Source organism: Lissotriton vulgaris, chromosome 3_1 (assembly GCF_964263255.1).
Source record: "Lissotriton vulgaris chromosome 3_1, aLisVul1.2, whole genome shotgun sequence".
NCBI lineage: Eukaryota > Metazoa > Chordata > Amphibia > Caudata > Salamandridae > Lissotriton > Lissotriton vulgaris.
Window position 1 is genome coordinate 1,808,203,862 of NC_141689.1, and position 19,839 is coordinate 1,808,223,700.

Consider the following 19,839-nt stretch of genomic DNA (forward strand, 5'->3'; position numbering starts at 1 on the left):
TACTTCTGTAGTGCTACTTCCCATGGTCACAGATGAATCCAAGCCATTGTGAGTTCTAGGTACATCTGCTTGCTCTTTGGATAAGGTAATAAAGCTAGGGTCTAGAAACATTCGGGTCTCTTGGATTCTGCTGCAAAGACCCGGCACCAGGAGTTCAGCCAATAATACGATATCAAGTACTGGTGGATCTTTGAGAGGCAGCACCTGTTGCAACCCAGCAGGGCAGCACCATTCATCCATGGGAGGCCCATGAAGGCTTCATTCTAGCCTGGGCTTCGGTGAGCCCAACACTCACTGAAGAACTATCTAATAATAATAATAATAAAACCATTTATTGAGCGCCTGGTTACACTGAACAGTGTGTCCCCGCGCTATCGAACCCCATCATTAAACCATCAGACCAACCAGATCAGTAGAATCTCTAACCAAACACAGACCGCTAGTCTTTAGGGAAGAGATGCGTCTTAAGTTTCAAACGGAATCTCTTCTCGGAGGGTTCCATCCGCAATTCAAGAGGTAATTTATTCCAATGGGAGGCTGCTAAATAACAAAAAGAGCGGCCGCCCATTTTGGCTTTAAAAATGCGAGGAACTGAAAACAACATACTGCCCGATGATCTTAAATGACGTTTTGGGCGGTGGATACTGAGGAGCTTGTTTAGATAAGGGGGTCCTTTCCCTTGTGCAATACGATGGGAAATGCACAGGGCCTTGAAAAGTATACGCTCCTTTATAGGAAGCCAGTGCAATTTGGATAAAGCATCCTTTCCTGAAGCTCTGCGTGGAAGGTTGAGAACTAGGCGGGCAGCCATATTCTGGACTCTTTGAAGTTGTTTCAGACCTTTTTGGCTCAGCCCTATAAGTAGGGCATTGCCATAGTCAAGATGTGGGGTGACTAGGGCATGGACAAGGGATTTCCTTGTATTCATCGGAACTAGGTCAAGGACCTTACGCAGGATTTTGAGAACTGCGTAACATTTACCGGTAACCTTTTCGATATGCTTCGCATACGAGAGTTTGGTGTCTAGTATCATTCCCAAATTCTTGGCTGAATCCGTAGGAACAGGGGTCTGACCAAGTTCTGCTGGCCACCAGTCTGATGACCATGCTGAAGGAGCCTTACCAATGAGCAACACCTCAGTTTTGTCTCCATTCAGACGCAAACAGTTATTATTCATCCAGCTCGCTACAGCTGAGAGACAAGCTGAAAAGTTGATAGCTGTCTCTTCTCCATCTTGACTGAGTGTAATTATTAGTTGCGTGTCATCGGCGTAAGTTATAATATTAACACCGAAGGACTCAACTATACGTGCAAGGGGTTCCATGTACAGGTTGAACAAGGTAGGGCTCAAACTTGAGCCCTGTGGAACCCCGTGCTTCAGCTGTCTGGGAGTGGACTTGAATGGCGGACAATGAATTTGGAAACTTCTATTTTCCAAAAATGACTTTAGCCACTCATATGCATCTCCTTCAACTCCAATCTCTGTAAGACGTGACAGCAGCGTAGAGTGTGACACAGTATCAAAAGCTGCGCTTAAGTCAAGTAACACAAGCGCTGCTGTCTGGCCTTTATCAGCTATTTGCCTCATCAGTTCTGTTGAGTAAAGGACTGCCGATTCAGTAGAGTATTGAGCTCTGAAGCCAGATTGAGTAGGGTGAAGAAATCGCCCCTGCTCCAAATGTTCCATAAGCTGTATATTTACAATTTTTTCTGCCACTTTCATACAGAAGGGTAACAGAGAGATTGGGCGGAGATTCTGAAGATGAGACACGTGCAAATTAGCTTTCTTTTTTAATGGAATAACCTGAGCTCTTTTCCAAGGTTCAGGTACCTGCTTTTCAGAGAAAGAAAGGGAGACGAGATGACTTATGTGATCTATTAAAACATCTGTGATGTCAGTGAAGCATTTAGGTGGGACAGCATCGTTAGGTGAACCTGATTTCACACTTTTAACAATGCGAAGCATAGACTGGCGATCTGGCATCACAAAACTGTTTAAGCACCTAGTTCTATCTGGGCAACTGTCTGTCATCTTCACCTGCATAGAAATCGCAGGTATTATAGTGAATGAGGCGTGAATTGTGTCCACTTTATTTATAAAGTGATCTGCTATGGAATTGCATAGATCATTGGACAGCATATCCTGAGCCAATAGTCTGTTGGGGACCGTAATTTCTTTATATATGGCAAAGAGTTCTTTGGCAGGATTGTTTGCATTCAAAATTCTGTCGTTAAAACATTTACTCTTTGCTGCTCTGATCATTTTAGAGTATTTGCTTAGTTCAGTTTTGTAAAGTTGTTTGCTCTCTATATTATAATCTCTCCTCCAGAGACGTTCCAATCTTAGACACAAGTTTCCTATTGGTCTTTGACAGATCATTACTTATGTAGTGAGTGTGTCCCCACGAGTGACTCTGGTTAGTTACTGCTGCTTGTCCACATCCATATTGGCAAAAGAGCAATTTTGAATGTTTAAATGATTTGAGAGAGTCTGATTAAAATTGGTGATATCTGTAGGCAGTGTGTGCTTACTTCCGCTCCTGTGTCTCATTTTTACCCAAAATTAACCCAGCCCCTGCAAAGTGTCCTTTATTACAGAAGGGTCCTGGAATACTCCTGTTATGGTGATAGTACAAGTGCTGGCACCTGAATATTGACACATTCTCTGCTGATAACATAACATGCCCTTTTATAGAGCGCTCCGTCACTCCTGACGGGACTCTTGGTGCTATTGACAGATAATGGGTGGGTATTGTCACACAACTCAATGATACTTATGTTATCAGCCTCCGGATGATGAAAGGCTAAGTAGACTGTCAGGGATAGGAACCTTTGACCAGGGGGTCAACCCCAGATACATGAAGTAGATGCATGTATCCAATGAGCCATCAGTCACTGAGGAGGTAAAGAAAGGCAGCAAACACACACCAGCTCGGTTCCTAAACTACCCAGTGTTTGTCTGGAGGAGTCCATGGACAGTTGTGTGCGGAGCCTGACCGTTGTGAGATGCCACACACCGAGATTGCGTGTCTAGAAACAAACAACGCACTCAGCTAGGAGCGAGCCGGCGGCCTCTGGGGTCCGCTTCCTTTGCACGGTGGGACCGGAGGCCGTCACTTCTCGAGTTCAGTGGCACTCCGAGGCGGATATGTAAATAGATCATTGTAGGAACAAGAGCGGCAGCTGTTAAAGGGACCCAGCGTGAGGGGATGAGGTATTTGTTTAGTTGGATGTGTCCGACAATAGCCTTTGTCCGCCTGAGGGTCGGAGCAAACAAATGATTGTAAAAGGGCACACTTGAGGACAATTACTCCTCGCCGTGCCCTGACATCCCCGTGGCTGTGAACCCCTCCGAGGTGGGCAGGGGCCGAGCGGGCCTGGCTCCGAGCATCGCCTCCCTCCCAGAAGCTCTGCTGTGGGCCTGGTCCTGTCTCGCGGCGGTGGATTCCCAGCAGAGAGCCGCGGTGCCTCATTGGTTGACGCAGAACTGATGGCACGTTCTGTTTGAGGGTGGTTGCACCCAGACTATCGCTAATAACAACCCACCCCCACTCCACTGCAGCAGCACCACACAGAATGCTGGCACCGAAAACCACAAGATGGGTGGAGGAACTCTTTGTGGGTATAAACAGACTTGGCAGAAGAGCTGCTCCTTTGGGGCAACACAACAATAGAAAATGTTACGCATCACCTGGGCGAACTTGGAAAAGATCCCACTGTAATATTAAAACCAAGCAAAAACGCCCACTGAACAGAAACTGAGGAACAACAGTTGGTCGAGTAAAGTGCAAACTACAAACCTATAGAGGACAGAATCTTCAAGAAGTGTGAGCAGGAGGCACAGAGTCTGAGGAACTTTTCCCTACTCTTCCCCTCTTACAGACACCTCCGTGTGCAACGTAGGTAGGGAAAGGAGTATTTGGTGGCAATACGGAACGAAGAAACGTGTGTAAACAAACTGCGCCCCTGCACACCCAACAGGCGGAGACACACTGAACGCAGCAGCAGTCGCATGGCAGCTGGCACTGCCAGTGCTGGGGACTCAGCAACGTGTTTTGCATCCCCGCGATTGCATCTGGCAGCTCCTGTCACGCCAATAACGCGCCTTGTGTTGTAACTCTGGGAGCACGAGGGCGCATCTCTGCTACTACTCGTCGGAATAAAGGCCAGGCTGCAGCTGAGCACCCCCCGCGACCCTCACAAACCAGCGGCAGGCCCCGCTCCCTCTCTGGGAGGAAAGGCAGGACAAATGCCCTCTTAAAAGGCATGAACACTTGGACAGCGCTGGGGGGCGGCGGGAGAGTGATGTTCCCCAGTCCCTCCCATTAGTGCACTAACTAACACTGCACACAATGCTGTTGTTGTTATTCTTTCGCCACAAGCAACCGGGGCTCCGTGTGTGGGCAGCAGTTTAGTGGGGAGGAGGAGGAGAGGCCGACCCCTTTTTGTCCTATTCATTTTTTTCTCTCTCTCTCCATTTGCATGACTTGAGCAAATTAAATGATGCAATATGGCTTTTTGTTACCAAACAAAGTGGGAGATACCACCCAGACACATATGTTGATTCGGAGAAGCTGTTTACATGTGAATGGGGAGGGAAATCTACCGTGAACCGAGCATAAAAATCCGAAGAAGCAGCGGCTGTTTTTTTCTGCTTGGGCCAGCGAGAGTGAACGGCGAGTTTTTTTTCTAGGAATAACTCACGGCCTGACAATTGCAGCGCTGTGAGTGAAGAATTGTTAATTAAATCGGAGTCCCGCGCCAGGGCTGGGAGGGAAGCGGAAGAGAAGACACCTGATCATTGTTTATTTAGTTTTAACTGCACCAGCTGCTTTTTGGATGTGGCAGGAGGTGTGCTGCTCGCTATTAGCGTACCACCTTAGGACCGGGCTCTAATCCCGGCTGCGTAATAGGACAGTGTGATCCTGGCCATATCGATTTACGTTTATAAGCCTCATATCCTCTGCCAGTGCTTGACGTGTTGAGCTATATAACCACCCCAGCCCCCTACTGTACCAGCATCGATGGGAAGCGAGACCTTGATGCAGTCTCACTAGGGGCACCCCGGCAGAATAATGAATTTGAAAGAGTTGGGGTTCGGAGAGGTGGGCATTGGTTTGATAGAAAGCGCGGGGATCCGCTCGACTGGGCTGTGAGTGCAGGGGGAGGTGAGAAAGAGGCAGCGCTCGTGCCCGGGGAGTGGGCAGGAGAGGGTTCCCGGCAAATGTTAGATGTTGTCCTAGTGTTGTCTAGTGGTTTTGTGGGCGAGGGCACCGTTGTAGCATAGAGTACACGAGGGTTTGAAGAGGGAAAACTTTATGCGCTCCGTCGTGCCAGACTAGTCTGCCACCCACCAACTCTCCGCCCTGGCAGACCCTCCAGTTGCCATGCGCTGACTTCCAGTGGGCACGTCCTGCTGGCTCTACTGAACCAATCCCTTGTGCCACCTGGGGATGCCACCTTGGGACCCATCCTGACAACGCCTACGCCACTGCTGACGCTAAAACTCACCGTGCAACAAGGGCCCGGCTCTTTACAGCGCCGTGAAGTTGGCATTCTGAGGAACGACGCGCTATGGAAGTCCTATTGCTAACATTATCCTAAGCACCCTCCCGCACTTATAGTAAAGCACAGTAGCCCGAAGGATGCATGGTTGCTCCCGACACCCTCTTTCGAAATGAACATAACATTCTTGTACTAGCAGACAGCCTTCTCCCCTGAACATCTAATGTCCACTATGTAAAGCACACCCCCCTGCCTCTGATGGTTAGAATGAAACACCCAGACTCCTTGGAACCCTGAACGAATGCAGCCAGGATTGACATCCGTGCGGCCAAGGCCATCAAGCTTCCAATTAATCAACACCTTCCTGCACCCTAAAACACACTTTCTGCATGCATAATTCTCCCTGTCAGCACAGAAATGCACACGATTACCGTGCGAGATACGCATTCTCCGTAAACTTATTGCACACCACGTTTGCCTATAATAAAACTGTTCCTGCATGTAAACAGGTTTCCACCATCAAAGGGGTCTGCCTTGCTGCGAGTGTGCAGACTCCTTTATGAAGCGGCTACCAGGGCTTCGCCAGCCCTCCTATGAAGAACACACGGTCTCCGAGACGAGCAATAAACCAGGCATTTACAGTTAAAGGAACCCAAGACACAGTACACACACACACCTGCTGCAAACCGCATATTCACCAGCTTCCGTTTAATGCCAACCTTTTATTCATTTACAACACCATTCATTCATTCGGTCACCACTATTTCTTCATTTCCCTAGTTCCTTCATTCAGAGAGAAACCTTTCATCATGTTCACCATTCCTTTGCACAGTGGTCATTATGTCTTCATTTTCGCCTCCTTGCACCCAGAGAAAGAAGGACCAATGCCCCGTATCCTTAGTCGTCATTTCCACCATTTCTTCTCAAGTGGTCCCCGTTTATTGATGTTTGCCATTGCTCCTGTCAGAGTCCATTATGTATGCGTTCGCAGCTCCTCTGTCTGGTGGGCATTCTTCCTTCACGGCACCCAGTGTTCGTTCCTTGTTCTCTTGCCTTCCTTCCAGTGGTCACAGTTGTCCCAACTTCAACGTCCCTTCATCCCGTAGTCGTTGCATATTTCTAATAATCAGGTGTCCACTATTTCTTCATTTTCACCGTCTGCTTATTAATTTTCACCGTCCCTTCATTCAGTGGTTATTCCTGTCCTTGTGTTCGCCATTCCTTCATATAGTGGCCATTCCTCCTGCAAGGTAGCCATCCCTTCATTCATTCATTAGTCATTATTCTTCGACATTATTTATTCGTGTCCTGTCTATTCTTTCTTCGTCATCAGTATCCCACGTGATCCGTAATCACAATTTCTCCATCGTCACTATCCCTTGATTTAGTTGCGTCCCCTGTCCGCGCTCCTGTGCAGTTCTAGATACAATTATATTCCTTTATTTATATTTTTCATAGTTCTTTACAATCACCATCAAACTTGTCTATATAACAACTTCACAGCTTCTACAGGTCACCCCCTCTCCCATGCACCCTCCCAGGCATGCAGTACCCACCGGCCCCCTCACGGTCCCTCCCGGCACAGGTGGCACTGTGCCCTGTCCCCCCAAGGCGGGGCCTACCTTGGGCTCCCCGTGCAGCAGCAGCCCCTGGCGGCTGTCGGTGCGGGAGCAGCAGGAGAGCCGGGGGTAGAGCCCGCGGCAGCCCTCTGTGCCCGCATAATCCCTGCGCCGGCTCCTCCGGGGCGGTCCTCCGTTTAGACACCGTCTCCTCCCTCGGGACTCGCTCCTCTCACCGAACTTGGCCTCGCACTGCAGGAACATCGCTGCCAGCAGCAGCAGTGCCGACCGGTGGGGCCGCATCCCGGGCTGAGCTTTGCGGGGACCCCGAGGAGTGGTACGGGGTCAGCGGTGCCACCGGTTGGCCCTGGCTCAGTCACACAGCTCCCAGGACGAAGGGCACAGGCGGAGGGCGGAACGGCTGGCTGTGGAGGGCACAAGGCAGGTCCGGGTGCTGATGCAGGCACAGGGTGCTCGCCGGGGCAGATCTCAGAAGTGCACCCGGTCCTCTCCTGGTGCTGCCAGCACAAGGCCCGTTTGGGTGCTGCTCGGGGTGGTTTGTCTGGCACGGGGTAGGTCCGGTGTGAAGTGTGCCTGCTGAAAGAGGGTAAGTCTGTTGGTGAAGATGCTGCTGGCACAGGGCAGGTACAGGGGCAGTGCCGGTGCCTAGGTAGATACCAGGTCTGGTGTGATGCTGCTGGCAGAAGGTTGGTGTGGAAGGGATGCTAGTGCCAATGGGGTATTTGATGCTGAGTCTGCCTGCCCAGGGCAGATCTACGCGGATGCTGCTGACAGACACAACGCCTAGGGTGATGCTGGTGATCTGGGTGATGCTAGTACCAGATGGCAGGTCTGTGTGATGCTGCTTTGCAGAAGGCTGGTCTTGGGTTGTGGCACTGTTAGCAGAGGGAGGTGTGTGCGCTGCTGGTGCCACTGGCTCCTCTCCGCAGGTCTACCTCCTCCTCTCTCGTGTTCTTTCAGTCCTTCTTTTTTTGCTTCTTCTTTTTAACTAGCGCGCGCGGGGAGGTTCTCCACGCGCGGCCCCTGACGTCACTGGCAGCCTGGGAGGCGGCGGTGCTGGGCAGAGGCCGAGGGGCGCGCGCCAGGCTCGGGGCAATGGCACGAGCTGCTGCCTGCAGACCCGGGGTGGTCTTCCCTCCCCCTCCCTGGCAGCCGGTGCTGTTGGTGTCACGTGCCCCCGCTTCGGGGGCTGCACGCTGCACAGGTGCGGTCTCAGGCTCACGCACCCCCACCTGAGCGGAATGCGTGGATTGTAAGGTTAGCTCTCGTCAGCCTCATTAAACTACACACTCTTTCAGCGTTTATTGATTACTGGGGGGCTGGAGGCTTCCGCCTCTGGGTTTATGGGGCGCACCTGGCTTTAGCAGCCAAGTCCTAATTTAACCTGCCGAGGAAGAATTTTGCTCACACCAGTGGAACGCATTCTCAACCCCTAACGTTTTAAACACGCACCAAAGAAGCACATAGTAAAGAACACCTCTGGTCACTGTGTAAACGCTCCCTCCGAAAGGTGGGGAACCTAGCGCCATAGGAAAACAGATCAAATATTTTCAAACAACGCTGCTGACCATGTATAAATGTTCACAGCAAGACATTCCAAATATTAAACACTACATGTTTTAGTCTGAACTCTTTTCAGCTACAGGTTATACTGCAGAATTATCACAGTGCCCCGATGAGCCGTACATCACGACGGTAAGTCCATGCCCACTGGTGAAAACACATCATATTACTCTGAACAATGAATCCGCTCTGGTCCAATTGGAGCTGTGTCCTTTACAAGTTTTTGTAGAAAGTTCGGGGCTGGAAAAATATATTAAATGTTGATGCAAAAAAGAATCAAAATTGAAGAAAACCTACCTTCACACATCCTCCCCTTTTTTTGTGCAACTTCCTTCCACTACTTATCATTTGAGGAACCAATAGTGACATTGTGGTTAATAGCGGTGTAAAAGCTTTTTGATCATATTTTTTTTGTCTGGAAATAAAGACATTGAAAGGACTTTTGGAAGGCTACACCTTGGAATCCAATGACTAACCCAATTTAACAGTTCACATTTGTTGTCCTGTTGTATCCTGAAGTGTGTTGTACTCTGACAGGTGGCTGTGGGTCAAATGTTAACTTCTGTTTTGGTATAAAGTTAGATATGGTGTATAATGCTATTAAGTGTCACATCTGATGTCAGCACCACGCACAAAAGCACAAGCCATCTTACTGCAGCCTACTTCATAAGGGGCTTGTACGAAGCTTTTGAAATTTCTGAGACATGATGCCCAAAAACTGTCTGATCAAACAATCAGAGTCAGTGTCTCAGGAAAGCTTATCCTCTAATGCATGGTTCCTAACGTTTGACTTCTGTGGACCCCACTTAATCATTGCCAGGATTCAGGGACCCCCACTAAATGATTATTGGAATCATCAGACTCTAACTGAGGGCCTCATTACGATATTAGTCGGAAAACATTACGACCAACTCCTTGTCGGAATCGGTTCTGACAGACTTTGGCGAGTCCGACCGACCGACCACGATGTTTCCGAACACTGTTCGGTCAGACTCCCATTGACTTCAATAAGACCCTGTGTTCCGACCAACAACACAGTCTCCAATTGAAAGAAGGGGTGGTTGCGGAAAACCTTGCACCCTGTGGCAGGCACCCCATGGTGCCTGCCACACTGGGCATGGTTGGAAAGAGGGGTCCTATTGGTACCCCGACGGGCCCCAACCAGAGGCTTCCGAGTGAAAGGTTTCCTGCTATGGGCCCCCAAAGCAGTTTCCGACAGCCGTTTCATGTTGGACAGACCGATTCAGAAAGGCTGACCGAATTTGACATTGTAATTGGTCGGAAATGTAGTCCATAGACCTTCATGATTCAGCTCCGACCGATTTGGAGTCTCCAAATGCCGGTCCGAAGCGAGTCTGAAAGACCGACTGGTTACCTTTCCATCGTAATCATTAAGTTAGAAATTTTTCTGAGTCAGTCGGAAACATAGGTTCCGACAAGGATTAAGAAAATCCGAATGCCGCCCGGAGCTTTTCTGACTGACATCGTAATGATGCCCGAGTCTTTATTGGACTCAAAGGGCCCGACCGAAGCAATTTTGATGATTTGAACTGCAAAACAAAATTAAGGAAACTAGCATTTGTCAAGTAAACACACAAATTATGAAATATTTAGTTTAGTTCATAATCAAATATAAAAAAAACCCTAAAATTTAGGTTTAAAGGGACGGTTGGTGCTTTTGTAATTTCAATTGAGGCCACGCTTAGCCCATACTATATTCTTTTTGATGCACTTGCACTGCTCCCAGGAATCAATCTGAGGATACCAACTTAATTTTTAGCCTCCAATTTAAAATTCCATAACTTTTTCAGAACATTTAAACATTCTTAGTTTTACATTTTGCTTATTGATTAATATAGGCTTTATTAATCTGTTATTATTTAATTTTTAGGCCTCAACCTCTGCCAATGCGCTTGCGCATTGCAGATGTCGAGACATATAGAGGTGCAACAGGGAAGCTTACCAAGAGGGCTTTGGCAGGCGGATTACGCACAGTGCATGTGCCCGTGCGCGCGCTTCCCATTTGCTCCCCGAGCAGCCTTGCATCATCGCATCAGACCCACCACAGCAATGCCGAGAGCTTCAGACTTCAATGGAATGCTCTCCCCCGCCCCCTCTGCGCAATGCCAGAGCTTGTACTTTGAGAGGCATGGCATTTCCCACCAGCCACTTCATGCGCTCCGCAGAATCAGCCCTCTTCCCAGCGCTGCCTGTCCTTCAAAAGCAGCTTGTTCAACTTTCAAAAGAACGATGAGTCAGCCTGAGGAACAGACGGTACTCTCTCAGCTCAATCTATTTTTTCGCTTAAAATCACAATTTAAAAAGTTTATAAAAGTATATATTTACCATTTTCCGTGTTCTAAGAGAATACATTCGCCTCCTTTGTTAAGGTCAGACCCCAGTAACTTTTTTTAAACATGCCTGCCATCCATGTCTCCGTCTCCGTCTCTCTCTCTCTCTCGCTCTCTCTCTCTCTCTCTCTCTCTCTCTCTCTCTCTCTCTCTCCCTCACTACCTCACTCTCTCTCTCTCACTACCTCACAACCTCACTCTCTCACTACCTCACTACCTCACTCTCTCTCTCTCACTACCTCACTCTCTCTAGCTACCCCACTAACTCACTCTCTCTCACTCTCTCTATCACTACCTCACTCTCACTACCTCACTCTCTCTATCTACCTCCTTAAATCACTCTCTCTCTTACTACCTCACAACCTCACTCTCTCTCTCTCTCACTACCTCACTCTCTCTAAGCTACCTCACTAACTCACTCTCCCTCACTACCTCACTCTCTCTCTCTCACTACCTCACAACCTCACTCTCTCACTACCTCACTACCTCACTATCTCTCTCTCACTACCTCACTCTCTCTAGCTACCTCACTAACTCACTCTCTCTCACTACCTCACTCTCTATATCACTACCTCACTCTCACTACCTCACTCTCTCTATCTACCTCACTAACTCACTCTCTCTCTCACTACCCCACCCTCTCTATCACTACCTCACTCTCACTACCTCACTCTCTCTATCTACCTCCCTAACTCACTCTCTCGCTCTCACTACCTCACAACCTCACTCTCCCTCACTACCTCACTACCTCACTCTCTCTCTCTCTCACTACCTCACTCTCTCTCTCTATCTCGTTCGGCCTACCTCACTATCTCACTACCTCACTATCTCACTATCTCCCTATCTCAATACCTCACTATCTCTCTTTATCGCCCACTACCTCACTCTCTTTCACTACCTCACTCTCTCTCTCACTACCTCTCTCTCTCTCTCTCTCTCTCTCTCTCTCTCTCTCTCTCTCTCTCTCTCTCACTACCTCACTCCTCTCTCTCTCACTACCTCACTCTCTCTCTATCTCACTACCTCACAACGTCACTCTCCCTCACTACCTCACTCTCTCTCACTACCTCACTCTCTCTATCGACCTCACTAACTCACTCTCTCTCTCACTACCTCACAACCTGACTCTCCCTCACTACCTCACTCTCTCTCTCTCTCACTACCTCACTACCTCACTCTCTCTCTATCTCATTCGGCCTACCTCACTCTCTCTATATCACAATCTCTCTAACTCTCTCTCTCACTACCTCACTCTCTCTCTCACTACCTCACTACCTCAATCTCTCTATCACTACCTCACTCTCTCTATCACTAACTCACTACCTCAATCTCACTACCTCACTCTCTCACTATCTCACTACCTCACTACCTCTCTCTCTCACTCTCCCTCTCTCTCTCACTACCTCACTCTCTCTCTATCTCACTACCTCACAACCTCACTCTCCCTCACTACCTCACTCTCTCTCACTACCTCACTCTCTCTGTCTCTCACTACCTCACTCCCCCTCCCTACCTCACTCTCTCTATCTCACTACCTCACTACCTCACTCTCTCTCTCTATCTCACTACCTCACTACCTCACTCTCTCTATCTCACTACCTCACTACCTCACTCTCTCTCTCTACCTCATGCACACACTCTCTCTTACACACACTCTCTCTTACACGCTCTCTCTCTTACACACTCTCTCACTTACACACTCTCTCACTTACACACTCTCTCACTTACACACTCTCTATCTTACAAACTCTCTATCATACACACTCTCTCTCACACACACTCAGACTCTCTCTCACACACACTCACTCTCACACACACTCACTCTCTCTTTCACACACACTCACTCTCTTTCACACACACTTTCTCTCTCTCTCACACACACTCACTCTCTCTCACACACACTCACTCTCTCTCACACACACACACTCTCTCTCACACACACACACTCTCTCCCACACACTCTCTCTCACACTCTCTCTCTCACACTCTCTCTCTCACACTCTCTCTCTCACACTCTCTCTCACACTCTATCTCACACACTCTCACACTCTCTCACACACACACTCTCTCTCTATCACACACACACACTCTCTCTCTCACACTCACACACACTCTCTCTCTCACACTCACTCTCTCTCACACACTCACTCTCTCTCACACACACTCACTCTCTCTCACACACACTCACTCTCTCTCACACACACTCACTCACTCTCACACACTCTCTCCCACACACTCTCTCTCACACACTCTCTCTCACACTCTCTCTCTCACACTCTCTCTCTCACACTCTATCTCACACACTCTCTCTCACACACACTCTCACACTCTCACACACACACTCTCTCTCTCACACACCCACACTCTCTCTCTCTCACACGCACACACACTCTCTCTCTCTCACACACACACACTCTCTCTCTCTCACACACACACTCTCTCTCTCTCTCTCACACACACACTCTCTCTCTCTCACACACACACACTCTCTCTCACACACACACTCTCTCTCTCGCTCACACACACTCTCTCTCTCGCTCACACACACTCTCTCTCTCACACACTCTCTCTCACACACTCTCTCTCTCACACACTCTCTCTCTCTCACACACACTCTCTCTCACACACACACTCTCTCTCTCACACATACACAATCTCTCTCTCTCACACACAGTGCCGCCTTCTACTGCCACCACTCTACCACTCTCTCCACCAACCCTCTACCACTCTATCCACCACCACTTTATCTGCCACCACTCTATGCACCACCACTCTAGCGCCCACACTCATAAGCCCACACTCTAGCGCCCACACTCTAGCGCCACCACTCTAGCGCCACCACTCTAGCGCCACCACTCTAGCGCCACCACTCTAGCGCCACCACTCTACCCGCCCATCACTCGATCCGCCCACCACTCGATCCGCCCACCACTTGATCCGCCCACCACTTGATCCGCCACCAATTGATCCACCACCACTTGATCCACCACCACTTGATCCGCCACCACTCAATCCGCCACTACTCGATCCACCACCACTCGATCCACCACCACTCGATCAAACTCCACCCTCGAACTCCAAAACAACCCTCCAACACCACCCTCCAAACCCTCCCTCTTAAACCACCCTCCAACTCCACCCTCCAAAACGACCCACCAACTCCACACTCCAACACCACCCTAAAAATCCACCCTCCAAATCCACAATCCTAGTTCTACTACACCCCCCAACTACACCCTCTAACTCCACCATCCAACTACACCCTCCAACTCAACACTCCAAATCTACTCTCCAACTCCACCCTCCAGCTACAAATCCACCCTCCAACACCACACTCCAAAAACACCATCCAACTCCACCCTCCAACTCCACTGTCCAACTCCACCCTCCCACTCCACCCTCCAACTCCACCCTCCAACTCCACCCTCCAACTTCACCCTCCAACTCCACCCTCCAACTCCACCCTCCACCCTCCAACTCTACCCTCCAACTACAACTCCAGCCTCAAACTCCAACTCCAACTCCACCCTCCAGGTTCAACTCCGCATTCCAACTCCAACTCCACCCTCCAACTCCAACCTCCAACTCCAACTCAACCCTCCAACTCAACCCTCCAAATCCAACTCCACCCTCCAAATCCAAATCCACCCTCCAACTCCACCCTCCAACTCCAACTCCAAATCCACCCTCCAACTCCACCCTCTAAATCCACCCTCAAAACTCACACTCTAACTACACCCTCAAAATCCACCCTCAAAATCCACACTCTAACTCCACCATGCAAATCCAGCCTCCAAATCCACCCTCCAAATCCTCCCTCCAAATCCATTCCCAACTCCACCCTCAAAATACAACTCCACCCTCCAAATCAAACTACACCCTCCAAATCCAACTCCTACCTCCAAATCCAACTCCAGCCTCCAAATCCAACTCCAGCCTCCAAATCCAACTCCAGCCTCCAAATCCAACTCCAGCCTCCAAATCCAACTCCAGCCTCCAAATCCAACTCCCGCCTCCAACTCCCGCCTCCAACTCCCGCCTCCAACTCCCGCCTCCAACTCCCGCCTCCAACTCCCGCCTCCAACTCCTGCCTCCAACTCAACCCTCCCACTCGACCCTCCAACTCCACCCTCCAACTCCACCCTCCAACTGCAACTCCAGCCTCCAACTCCAACTCCACCTGCAAAAACAACCCTCCAAATCCACCCTCCAACTCCACCCTCCAACTCCAACTCCACCATCCAACTCCACCGGCAAAAACAACCCTCCAAATCCACCCTCCAACTCCATTCTCCAACTCCAACTGCAAAACAACCCTCCAAATCCACCCTCCAACTCCACCCTCCAACTCCAACACCACCCTCCAACTCCAACTCCACCTGCAAAAACAACCCTCCAAATCCACCCTCCAACTCCACCCTCGAACTCCACCCTCGAACTCCACCCTCCAACTCAACCCTCCAACTCAACCCTCCAACTCAACCCTCCAACTCCACCCTCCAACTCAACCCTCCAACTCAACCCTCCAACTCCACCCTCAAAATCCACCCTCAAAATCCACCCTCAAAATCCACCCTCCAAATCCAAATCCACTCTCCAAAAACACCCTCCAACTCCACCGTCCAACTTCACCCTCCAACTCCAACATCCAAATCCACCCTACAAAATCCACCTTCCAACTACAACTCCAGCTCCAAATCCACCCTACAAATTCACCCTCCAAATCCACCTGCAAACTACAACTACAGACTCCCACTCCACCCACCCACTCCACCCTCCCACTCCACCCTCCCACTTCACCCTCCCACTTCACCCTCCCACTCCACCCTCCCACTCCACCCTCCAACTCCACCCTCCAACTCCACCTTCTAACTACAACTCCAGCCTCAAACTCCACCCTCCTACTCCACCCTTCAACTCCAACTCCACCCTCCTACTCCAACTCCACCCTCCACCCTCCAAATCCAACTCCACCCTCCAAATCCACTCTCCAAATCTATTCCCAACCCCACCCTCCAAATCCAACCCCACCCTCCAAATCCAACTCCACCCTCCAAATCCAAATCCACCCTCCAAATCCAAATCCACCCTCCAAATCCAAATCCACACTCCAAATCCACCCTCCAAATCCACCCTCAAAAACCAAATCCAAATCCACCCTCAAAATCCAACTCCACCCTCAAAATCCAAATCCACCCTCAAACTCCACCATACAACTCCACCCTCCAAATCCACCATTCAACTCCAACTCCACCATCAAACTCCACCATCCAAAAAAACCATCAAACTCCAAATCCTACATCCAAATACAAACCAACCATCCAAATCTACCCTCCAACTCCACCCTCCAACTCCACCTGCAAAAACAACCCTCCAAATCCTCCCTCCAACTCCACCCTCCAAATCCAACTCTGCCCTCCAAATACAACTTCACCCTCCAAATCCAAATCCACCCTCCAACTCTAAATCCAAATCCACCCTCCAACTTCACCCTCTAAATCTACCCTCAAACCCACACCCTAATTACACCCTCAAAATCCACACTCTAACTCCACCATGCAAATCCACCCTCCAAATCCACACTCCAAATCCATTCCCAACTCCACCCTCCAAATCCAACTCCACCCTCCAAATCCAACTCCACCCTCCAAATCCAACTCCAGCCTCCAACTCCAGCCTCCAACTCCAGCCTCCAACTCCACCCTCCAAATCCACCCTAAAAAACTGAATCCAAATGCACCCTCAAAATCCAACTCCACCCTCAAAATCCAAATCCACCCTTAAACTCCACCATACAACTCCACCATCCAAAAACACCATCCAACTCCAAATAATAATCCAAATACAAATCCACCATCCAATTCTACCCTCCAACTCCACCCCCAACTCTAACTCCACTCCCAACTCTAATTCACCCTCCAACTCCAACTCCACCTGCAAAAACAACTCTCCAAATCCACCCTCCAACTCCACCCTCCAACTCCAACTCCACCTGCAAAAACAACCCTCCAAATCCACCCTCCAACTCCACCCTCCAACTCCACCCTCCAAATCCAAATCTACCCTCCAACACCAGCCTCCAAAACACCATCCTCCACCCTCCAACTCCAACATCCAAATACACCCTACAAATCCCCCTTCCAACTACAACTCCAGCCTCCAAATCCACCCTACAAATCCACCCTCCAAATCCATCTGCAAACTACAACTACAAACTCCCACTCCACCCTCCCACTCCACCCTCCAACACCACTCTCCAACGCCACCCTCCAACACCACCCTCCAAATCCAACTCCACCCTCCAACTACAACACCACCCTCCAAATCCAACTCCACCCTCCAACTCCAACTCCACCCTCCAACTCCAACTCCACCCTCCAAGTCCAACTCCACCCTCCAAGTCCAACTCCACCCTCCAACTCCAACTCCACCCTCCAATTCCAACTCCACCCTCCAAATCCAACTCCACCCTCCAAATCCAAATCCTCCCTACAACTCCACCCTCCAACTCCAAATCCAAATCCACCCTCCAACTCCACCCTCTAAATCCACCCTCAAAATCCACACTCTAACTCCACCCTCAAAATCCACCCTCAAAATCCACACTCTAACTCCACCATGCAAATCCACCCTCAAAATCCATTCCCAACTCCACCCTCCAAATCCAACTACACCCTCCAAATCCAACTCCACCCACCCTCCAAATCGCAACTCCACCCACCCTCCAAATCCAACTCCACCCTCCAAATCCAACTCCACCCTCCAAATCCAACTCCACTCTCCACATCCAACTCCAGCCTCCAAATCCAACTCTAGCCTCCAAATCCAACTCCAGCCTCCAACCCCAGCCTCCAACTCCAGCCTCCAACTCCAGCCTCCAAATCCACCCTCAAAAACCAAATCCAAATACACCCTCAAAATCCAACTCCACCCTCAAAATCCAAATCCACCCTCAAACTCCACCATACAACTCCACCCTCCAAATCCACCATTCAACTCCAACTCCACCATCAAACTCCACCATCCAAAACACCATCCAACTCCAAATCCTACATACAAATACAAATCCACCATCCAATTCTACCCTCCAACTCCACCCTCCAACTCCACCTCCAACTCCAACTCCACCCTCCAACTCCAACACCACCTGCAAAAACAACCCTCAAAATCCACCCTCCAACTCCACCTGCAACCTACAACTACAGACTCCCACTCCACCCACCAACTCCACCCACCAACTCCACCCACCCACTCCACCCTCCAACTCCACCCTCCAACTCCACCCTCCAACTACAACTCTAGCCTCAAACTCCACCCTCCAACTCCAACTCCACCCTCCAATTCCAACTCCACCCTCCAATTCCAACTCCACCCTCCAAGTCCAACTCCACCCTCCAACTCCAACTCCACCCTCCAACTCCAACTCCACCCTCCAACTCCAACTCCACCCTCCAACTCCACCCTCCAAATCCAACTCCACCCTCCAAATCCAACTTCACCCTCCAAATCCAAATCCACCCTCCAACTCCACCCTCCAACTCCAAATCCAAATCCACCCTCCAACTCCACCCTCTAAATCCACCCTCAAAATCCACATTCTAACTATTTTATTTTCAGTATTTTTCACAACAAAACATTAAAAAAAATTGGTCTTTTACAATAGCAGCAGCTCAAACTTTGCAAATGAGAAACATATTGCATTCCACTTTAACACCCTGTTAACTTATGCTGATCTGATGCTCTCTTTCACCACACCTCCTTCAGTAACTCCCTATTCTATTCTCTTCTCCTGTGCTGATCTGCTGCTCTCTTCCAGCCCACCTCCTTCTTGAACTCCCTGTTCTCTTCTGCTGTGCTAATCTGTTCCTCTCTTCCAACAAACTCCTTCTCTAACTCCCTGTTCTCTTCTCTTCTCCTGTGCAGAACTGCTGATCTCTTCTACCCTGCCTCCTTCTCTAACTCCCTTTTCTCTTCTCTTCTCCTGTGCTGATCTGCTGCTCTCTTCCACCCGCCTCCTCTTTAACTCCTTTTTTTCTTCTCCTGTGCTAATCTGCTCTTCTCTTCCACCCGCCTCTTTCACTAACTCCCTGTTCTCTTGTCCTGTGCCGATCTGCTGCTCTCTTCCACCCACCTACTTCTCTAACTCCCTGTTCACTTCTCTTCTCCAGAGCTGATCGGCAGCTCTCTTCAACCCGCCTCCTTCTCTACCTCTCTGTTCTCTTCTCCCGTCCTGTTCTGCTGCCCTCTTCAAGAACACCTCCTCCTATCACTCCATGTTCTCTTCGCCTGTGCTAATCTGCTGCTCTCTTCCACCCACCTCCTTCTGTGGAGGAGTGTGGCTCAATGGTTAGAGTGGCAGACCCTGATGCAGAGTTCTGGCCCGGGACCAGGGTTCAATTCCCGCCTCGGCGGGTCTTGGGCTCAATTTCCTCAGACCTGACAATTCTCGCCTCAGTGCCTATTCTAATCATGGGCCCCATGCTGCAACTCTGGGCAATAGCTTGCTTAACCTCCACACCGGCCCCAACAGCGCTAGGATGCCTGGCTTGGCTTCACCCTGAGATGCCCAGGAGTGGACACTTCACAGGGAAAGCCGGGAAGGGTTCCACAGCGGTATGAGTAATAGCGCCAGTTAACCGCTTGGTGGCAGTGCACCCGACAAATACCTTGCCATTTACATTTACATTCCGTAACTCCCTGTTCTCTTCTGCTGTGCTGATCTGCTGCTCTCTTCCACCCACCTCCTTCTCTAACTCCCTGTTCTCTTCTGCTGTGCTGATATACTGCTCTCTTCCACCCCACCTCCTTCTTTAACTCCATGCTCTCTTCGCCTGTGCTAA

General features: G+C 49.8%; 1 protein-coding gene across 2 annotated transcripts in view; it reads right to left on the reverse strand.

The window, feature by feature from the left end:
- HHIP (hedgehog interacting protein) overlaps window positions 1-8,018 on the reverse strand; it is a 234,793-nt gene extending 226,775 nt beyond the window's left edge. For both annotated transcript variants that reach the window (XM_086962253.1, XM_086962252.1), the window contains exon 1: window positions 7,128-8,018. In XM_086962253.1, the coding sequence (XP_086818379.1) occupies window positions 7,128-7,367 (240 nt within the window). In that variant the 5' untranslated portion in view covers window positions 7,368-8,018. The remainder of the gene's footprint in view (window positions 1-7,127) is intronic.
- Window positions 8,019-19,839: the final 11,821 nt, after the last annotated feature.